An 8,942-nucleotide genomic window follows, 5' to 3' on the forward strand; every position below is an offset into this window, starting at 1 on the left:
AATTTTGTTCGTATCTGAAAAAAATCTTAGAATATGAAAACCTTGGTGAATGCCACAAATTCTCCTAAATCACTCGTACGCACAAATTAAGAACAAACCTGTGCGTACGAACGGTTCTTGCATGAGGCCCAATGATCTGAGTCTACACTGATCTTTTTGGAGCTGAAGTCAGTGGAATCTGTTTTCTTGTGTTTCAGTGAGTGGGACTGACTCACCAGCTCCTGTTTGCACATCGTCAGGCGTTTCTTGTCAAGCTGCGTCAGATAGCTTTGCTTAAGTTCAGCCTTCAGCTTGGCCTCTGCAGCTGCAATAAAGTTCCTAAAGAACACACATATTAAACACTCAGTGAGAACCTAATCTATGTATCTATTTTTTTACTTTATTCATCCTTTTATTTAATCATGCAAATCTAATTGAGATCACAGATCTGTTTTCAAGGGAGACCTCCTCAAGGCAGCTTAAACATGCCTGTTTTTGGTCTGTGGGAGGAAACTAGAAAACATGGAAAATCTATGCAAACATGAATGGACATTAAAAGACATAATTCTAAAATTTGTGCAATAATTTGCCTTCTCAATAATTACCAAAAATTTGACCACTTAACAATGTGACACTGACTTATCAGAGAGGGGGCTTGAAGAACCGAAACTTTTTACTTTTGCTATGTTTAGTGAGTTTTCAAACCCCCGTAGAGACTATTTTTTTTAAGTGACAAGTCTGGTGACTTTTTCTGGTGGTATTGATACTTTTGGACACTGCAGGTGAACAAACAGCTGCAGTCAGAGCAGGAGATATTCACAGGAAGAGGAGGGTTTTACATCGCTGATCTATGGCTGATCCAATATGTGAAATCTCAATGACATACTTACGGTTAGCATTTAGTAAATCATGTTTGGCAACTGTCCAGCTGGTCTTTTCAAAATAGGGGCCCTGCTGACTGTGTCCAACAGACAAATTTATTTTTATACTACTGCAAGTCCTCATATTGAAGCGCTAGCATATGCAGAGTATACACTCAGTCTGTCTAAATAAGCACTAAATAAGCACTATAGAACAGTAAAATGAACAGGTTTGGGTAATCCAACTTACATAAAGAAAATGCCTACCGGAAGTTTTATTGCCACACATCAGAGTGCATGTGTGCATATGGCTAAAGTAAACAATAAATATGAACTCATATATACATTTCATGATATCAGTTAATTCAGCCTTTAATCATGATACAGTTCACTCTTTAATTGCATCATACACGTCACATTACATTTTAATGCATGAAAAAAAATTTTTTTTTATTGTAAAATTCTTGGGTTCACGTTCATAGATTTCTCCAAGATAACTTTGGCTTCAATTTTATATTAATTATCTAAAAAAATATTGCCAGCCCCAAAATGTTAAAATTGTTGGACCACTTTTACCTTTGATTATTGAACATGTTCACAGTATTGTTTTAATATGTAATGAGATCAATTTTTATTTCTGCCCAGGTGAACACCTTTTCACTAAGATCTTGTGTGTTGGTGTTTGCACAACAGGAGTTAGCACTGATGTTCTGGTTTGAGTACCTTTCTGTGCACAGTTTGCCTGTTCTACCTGTGAATGCATTGGTGTTATCTAGTTTCCTCTCTCAGTCAAAAAATCATACTTTGAAGATTTTTTTTGGACTTTCTAAAACCAAAATGTTTCAAAAATTATTGATGGTTTAATATCCTGGGTTCCAGTTGTGCTTATGAAGGAAATTTTGTGACTGAATAACTGAATTTTAGATGCAATCTTATATCAGTTGTAATCATTTACTTTAAACAGTGTCAAATCAACATGTTTCTACATAATATGTGTGTTCCTCCACAGGATAAACAAAGACTTCTTTGAGATTTCTGGTATATCAGTGCTGATACCGCTCCCAGGTGTGTGACCAGGATGTTCTCTTAATTGTTTTGGTTTGTAGGGACATATAGAGACTTTAGAATAACCAGCAGGATGAGAGAGAAGCCATCGATTTGTTGGGTGCTGATTAGACTCAGAGTCACACACAGACAGTGACTCTGAGCATCTGAAGAATAAAGCTTTTTAAACTGGGAACTGACTTGGTTTTCTGTGCAATTATTCAGGAATCAAATTTTTTGATCACTTTTCTACAAATCCCTGTTATGATTGGATGACCCTGAATAGCAAATAACCATTTGTATTTTGTTTCAACTGCTGTCAAATAAGCAGCAGTGAGACGAGAGCACTCTGAGAAATCAAGTGTAAGTAAGTGAGTAAAGTTTTATTTATATAGCGCCTCAGACCGAGGGCAGCCAAGGTTTCAAGATGGCTCTCTTATTTTCCAAAAAAGATTTCAGCCAGCTTTTCAAGAAGGCAGCAGTGTTGGAAATTAGGATTCATCGTACTGAGGGAATGCAGGGCTCTAGACTAACTTTTTGCACTGGTTGCACCGATGCGCCTAACATTTTTCTTAGGTGCACCAGCACAAAAGTTAGGTGCACCCAAATTTTCAACCACGTCACATTTAACATCAGAGTTTTACAGGTTATTTTTAAATCACTGTTCATTAAGGCAACATTAACCCAAAAATAATTAGTTAACAATCTAGTAAACATAAAGTTCTCTATTTGAACCAGAATCGTAGACCGTTAACTTACTGAAAAGTTTTTAAAGTGATTCTATAAAATTCTAAGTGCAAATGTTTAAGGGCTGAACATCTTATAAACATCTTAAACATTTCATGGTTATATTTCTTTTAGACACCTGCCCCTCCGATGGACAACTGTGGATCTTTGGCCTTGGATAAACCAGAATGATGAACAGAGAATAATGAGTACGTAGGGGTCACCTCGAGTGAAGAAACAAGATTGCCTCTGCCTCGAAGCAGGCCTCGGACAGGCCTGACGAGAGGACAGGAACTCTTCTGACTGTGTCACGGTCGAAATCGGCGGCTGAGAAGATAGCTATGGCCTGTGTTGGTTTTGTGAACAAGACCGGCTCAGTGTGGTGATCTGGGATTAAATTCTCAGGAATTTCTCCCAGAACTGGAACGCTCAGTAAATCTTGTTTCTTCACTCGAGGTGACCCCTACAATTAATAACAGAAATATTACTGATATTTATTAAAAGTTTTTGCAGATTTTTTTAAATAATAACACATAAAAGTCTGCAATTTCATTAGCATTAGTTGAATCTTATTATCTTATATTATTTCACTTAAATATCTAATATGTCTAGTTTTATCCTCCTAAGACCCAGAAGAACCAATTTCAGATACTTGAATGTAACTGTGGTGAAGTCGCTTAAGTGTAACAGCGGCCTGCCATACCCGTGAGCTTCCTCGTCCTGCTCAAATGATCTGCTGCGCTCAGACCCCGACTGTTAAATTAACAAGATGGACTTCAGAGAGAGTAACTGTCCACATCTTATTTTCATCTCCACAGTTAACAAGAAAGACAAGTTTTTCAGACTCCAATCTGGGTAAAGAAAAAAAAAACTCTGGTTGTTTTGCTATGTGTGTGCGCGCACGTGCATGTGTGTATGTACAGGTTTTTGCTTCATGATGGGTACAATTATTGACCATTTCCCTGGTACAGACAGCCAGGTGAGGTTAGGGTTTGGGTCAGGTGTGTAGTCTACCCGGGAGGTTATGGTTGGCTATAGAATTGATGGGGAAATGAATGGAAACCAATGCAAAGTCCCCATGAAGATAGAACAAACGTGTGTGTGCGCACGGGAGGAATGCAGCGGAGCCCGCGAGCAGAGCGCAGTATAGAGAGATGGAGACTGTGTCGGCAGGGGACTGTTATGGTTGATACTGCTGGATTCATTTTTTATGAAACATGGAAACTTTTAGTTTCAGCGGGTGACCGCTCCCCCTTGAACGATTGGTCGCACCAGTGCGACCGGACATGTTTTTTAGTCGCACTATTCAGGAAATCAGGTCGCGTTTGCAACCAAATTGTTCGCACTCTAGAGCCCTGGAATGAATGCCTTGAATGAGACCACATGTGCACAAAACAGAGAGAAGATTGTGTGGTGGAACCTGGAAACAGGAGAAACTGGAAAKGAATCGAGGAGCAGGCTTTCCTAGAACTCTCTTGGGGCAATACCAAAGGTTATATCTGTTATGAGATGATTGGCAGAGAGAGTGCATAACAACAAGCCAGTGGAAGACAGGAATCTTTTTGCCAAAAAGATTCATGCCACTTGAAKAAATTTGTGAGTCCAAACAAAAGCTCAATTTCTGACTCCTGCAAGAGGTCTGACACCAGATTCAACCCTAAATCAAATTGAGTTTGGAAAAAAGACTGCCACAGACCATGAAATACTGATCGTACAGTAGCTGACTGGGCTGTGGACGAGATTAAACTCTTTTGGAACAAGAAAAAAAGCCAAGGTTCTTAGCTTTGCTGATAATATGGTGTCTGATCTCACAGCGAAGATATTGGAGATCACAGCTGACTATCCTACTCTAAAGAYACTTACCATCCTCGCTGGAGTGGAGCTCACTTTCTTACACTTATATAGTTGATTCAAAGTTCAATAAATGAAAGAAAGTGGTGTCAAATATTTTTTTCTAAAAGAGAGGTGCAAAGCTTATTGTAATTACCTGGCATCTATGGAAAAATCTGTGAGTGCAGTTCTAAGTGTTGGCTCAGCTGCTGGGTCCAACTTCCTGTGGAGCTCAGCTGCACTGTTCACACCTTCCTCCTGCAGAACACAAACAGGTTTAAGTGAAATGGCTTGTGATTCTTTGTTCAAACCTAGAACAGTCAGTTTGTATCAGATGTCATTTAAACAACTCTTTGATTGCAGTCCAGTGTGTGTGAGCGTGTGTGTATAAATACTTACAAACAGTAACGCTATGTTCGCCAACATGTTTGAGTTGTACAGTCGGTAGGTTCTGTCCTCCCAGTAACCCAGCACATTAACACATGGCTTCTTTTTCTCCAGGGGTAAATATGTGTAGTGTCTAAATATAACACACACACCACACACATTGTTTTTTATATCCTCATGRGGACGTTGCATTGACTTTCAGTCATTTTTCAATAATTTCTACAGCCAAATCCTGATCCTTTACTCTAAAATTAACTTCACAAGTACTTACCTTACGCTAAACCTAGCTTAATCTCAACTCACCCCATAGTCCTAAACCTAAAACCCAACCAAAATCGGCATGATCATTTCATCAAGGAGCACTGGGTCCTCACAAGTCTGTGTTTTTCTGAAGAATGGTCCCTATGATGTAGCAAAAAGCTCAGGTACTGGGCCAAAAGATAGAGGCCTTACTGGCCAAGGGTGCCGTAGTGCCTGTTGACCTTGAGCTGGATCTGGGGGGGTTTTACTCAAAGAATTCTGTAGTCCCAAAGAAGACCTGTGGTCTTCGTTCAATTTTGGACCTAAGAGGTATAAATGTTCTTTTAAAGGTTATCCTTTTCCACATGTTGAACATCATGGACGTGCTTCAGGAAGTTTCTTCAGGTGACTGGTCCACCTTGGTCAACTTGAAGGACACATACATTMATGTGCCAAATGCACCCCACTACTGGCAGTTTCTCTGTATTGCATTTCAGGGGAAGCATTTTCAGTTGAGGGTTCTTCTGTTCAACCTCTCTCTGTATCCCCATGGGTTCACCCARAGCATGGTAAAAGCCCTGAATCCTCTGCAGGCCAATGGGTTGAAGATCTTGCCCTACTTGGATAATTGGCTGATCGGCTGATCAAATCATATGTGGATCAATAGCCTGCAGCTGGATCCAACTCATGCAGTACATCGATGCAGGAGGTTGTGGGTGTTTCCTCAGTGCCTTACATCAATGGCTCAGAGGTGGGATGCATCATCTCAGAATATGATGAGGAGGTYAGCCAGGGCTCCTTCCACATGGCTGGGGTACATTCACAAGTGGAAAGTTTTTAGCAGATGATGCCAGACTAGACACAAGGACCCTGTGCATTGTCATATTTCTGTTATTTTTACCTTCCTTCAGGAGCTGCTTTCCCAAGGTTGGTGTCCATCCACTCTGAATRTTTATGTTACTGCCATTTCTTGTTGGCATACAGTGTTGAGTGAAGCCTGACATTTTCAACCTCCCACATTCCTTGTTGTGCCTGTGTGGCACCTTTCTCTGGTCCTTGATGCCTGGCGGTCTGCTCCATTAGGGCCTTTTATGGAGGTGAGCCTTGAGTGCTTGTCTAAAAAGGCTGCATTTCATTTGGCCATGGCTTCAGCCAAGCGCGTAGGTGAACTTCATGTGTTGTTAGTCCATGTGTCCTGTTGCTGGTGGAACCTGTCTGGTTTGAGTTACAGTCATAACTTTTGTTTTAAGTTGAGCCATGCAAGTTGATCTAAACAGGACCAATCAGTGTAATTTAAAAATGAGTCAAATTTYTTTTGTAGCATCTAACACAGCATGATAGAAGTAAAGAAAGCAAGTTTAAACCTGTTTCCTTCGACAATTTGAGGTCTCTCTGGAGGGGTGGTGGACTTGAGGCTCGCACTTGAGTCTGAAGGTTCTTTGGGCAGGAGGAGGGTGGTAGGGCTAACAGAATAAGARCCGGGAGGGGAGGAGCCAATCACATTGCTGCTGTCCGGGGCGTCCAGAGTTTTTTTCCTTCGAGGGACAGCAGGACTAACTGGACTTGGCTGGGCTGCAGACTCCAGGACATTACCATAATTACCTGCAGGAGGAACCAAAAGCAGAGTGAGGTCTTTGGTCTATAATTAGAAACAATGTTGATAATACAAAAAGGGGATGTTGCAAAGGAGAAAACAAGTGTAATTTAACTTATTTAGTCGTGTATAATACGATCTTATGTTTAACACGACCCCCACTTTTTTGAGCTTAAAAAGCATAAAAAATTTAATCCTCAAACTACCTCCAATTTCATACTGACTTTAAGATTTTTCAGCCTTTGCAGTCTTTATACATATCAGTAAAATGATCATTGGACTGTTCATTTTATTTTAACAACATATGTACTAAAAGGTATTTTGACAACAAATATATATCAGCTGTAGCAGCATCATATGAATTCTGGCATTTTACACACAGTCCACCAGGAGGCGCCAACACAAAAGTCAGAGACTTCACATGACGTTTGGACCATCTTCTGGGGCAAAAGCAGATTACTTTCTACTAATGAGCGCCCCTTCTGGTGGGGAAACCTTTTTCAGGGATACAAACTTTTTCAGAACACYGGTAGACGGCAGCCATTACAGACAAACGTGTTTGTTGTTGTTCCAGGAGCGGCCCAGTCACACACTAATGTCATTAGTTCGTTATCATTACTAAGGTGCAGGACTGCCTTTTTTCCCCTTTTTTTTCACCTCATGTCTCCTGCTTGGATCTGTTATTATCTCGCTCTGAAGCACGGAGAAGTGTCAGAGGTAAGCTCGCTTCAACTGCTTTTTATGTCGTGGTCTCATTTCCGGACTCAGGCATTTTGTAAATGAAGCCGATATTTTAGTTAAAATACATRAGTAAAAATATTTATCCAAGTATAGTTCTACCCCCAACTTTATGGATGATCTTATAGATTAAATTTTACATATTATACTTGAATAAATTTTGTAGATTCTTTGGTTTGTTGCTCGCCTGAAAGAGTTGATGAGTACAAGAAAGACAATTGTTTTGGAAATGACTCACCCAAGGAGAACTCAAAACTGATGGGCTTGTCTCCAATCTTTCGGTCAATCATGGTGGCTTCAAAGATGGCACCAAACAGCATGAAACTTTCACAATCATCTTCACTCAGCTGCACATACACAAACATAGCTACATGTGTGGTGATTTATTAAAAGGCTGATTTAAAACTTCTCTGTAAGCAACCTTAATAAATCTCAACTGAAATTTTATTTTAGTGTGATTATGTAAAATTTATTCTTACCACAGGAGGAGATTCCACAGGCAGGACCTCGGCTGCTCCAGCTTTCCCTTTGTCATCATCAACTGCTCCTCCTGATGCTCCACTTCCTCCTCCACCTCCAGCAGGGGTCTTCCCATCCTTCCCTCCAGCTTTGGCTGCTTTAGCATCTTTCACAGGTTTGCTCATTCGGCTGAGTTTAGACTCTGAGCCTGCTCCCCCTGACATGATTTCCACTGTCAGTTCCATGTAGACTCGACCCCTGACGTCACACAGTCAGACAGGGGTTTGTTGGTTTTAAAACATAGTTCCCTTAGAAAAATGTTAACAGTTGCCAATGTTTTGACATGAACCTGTAGGAAACGCCCTCGCCGATGCCCTCGTTGAGTTCTCCCGTGTCATCGCCCAAAGAGTAGTTCCGGGCTGAGCCGTACAAGTTGATCCAAGCAGGACCAAATGTTGGTAAAAACCCTGAAGATAGTGTCAAACATAAAAAAACAACTAACCAACCAAAGCGATAAACTCAGCAATGTCTTCATTGGATTCTTCCTTCCTTATCCCTATCCTTACCTTCTGTCTACTTCCATCCTTCCTTTTGTTTCACCTTACCTTTGTCGCCATCTTGTTCATTGGAAATGCGTTTCAGGTCAAAATAATGGGTTCCTATGGCAACGTCATTCATGCTTCCTTCATCCCAGACCTGCGACAAGAAGAAACTTTAATTGTTCAAGAATTTCCTTGTTTTAAAACTATATTTTGTTCAAGAAACACTCAGACCTGGATTTTTAGTCTTTGGCACAAAGGAGGAAACATCTCAGTGAAAACAATCTGCTCATTCCACACTGGGTCGGCTGTGGATTTCTGAGTGGATGTGCGACCCTAAAAGACAMAAACAATACCTTAAACTAGTAATTAAAAACACCGCACAGTTCTTTAAATATGCAGATCGAGRAAGAACTCAATTCAAAATTTGTTTTGATTGGAATATTTGCAGAAACCAGTGTGCCTTTTTTCCTGCTTTAATCATCAAACAACAATGGTAATTTAAGTCGTTTTACTTTTATCTAAGTTGTATATACAGTATACATA

General features: G+C 40.3%; 1 protein-coding gene across 1 annotated transcript in view; it reads right to left on the reverse strand.

Annotated features, from left to right (window-relative positions):
• The window catches only part of fer1l6 (fer-1 like family member 6), a gene marked incomplete at its 5' end in the record, with an annotated part of 67,530 nt that overhangs the window by 49,650 nt on the left and 8,938 nt on the right, over nucleotides 1-8,942 (reverse strand). The window contains 9 exon segments of the mRNA XM_014030390.1: nucleotides 216-318; nucleotides 4,597-4,697; nucleotides 4,839-4,959; nucleotides 6,431-6,668; nucleotides 7,637-7,745; nucleotides 7,878-8,115; nucleotides 8,207-8,324; nucleotides 8,463-8,553; nucleotides 8,631-8,732. Coding sequence (XP_013885844.1) covers nucleotides 216-318; nucleotides 4,597-4,697; nucleotides 4,839-4,959; nucleotides 6,431-6,668; nucleotides 7,637-7,745; nucleotides 7,878-8,115; nucleotides 8,207-8,324; nucleotides 8,463-8,553; nucleotides 8,631-8,732 — 1,221 coding nt within the window.

Source organism: Austrofundulus limnaeus, unplaced genomic scaffold (genome assembly GCF_001266775.1).
Source record: "Austrofundulus limnaeus strain Quisiro unplaced genomic scaffold, Austrofundulus_limnaeus-1.0 Scaffold1049, whole genome shotgun sequence".
In the NCBI taxonomy this organism is placed as follows: domain Eukaryota; kingdom Metazoa; phylum Chordata; class Actinopteri; order Cyprinodontiformes; family Rivulidae; genus Austrofundulus; species Austrofundulus limnaeus.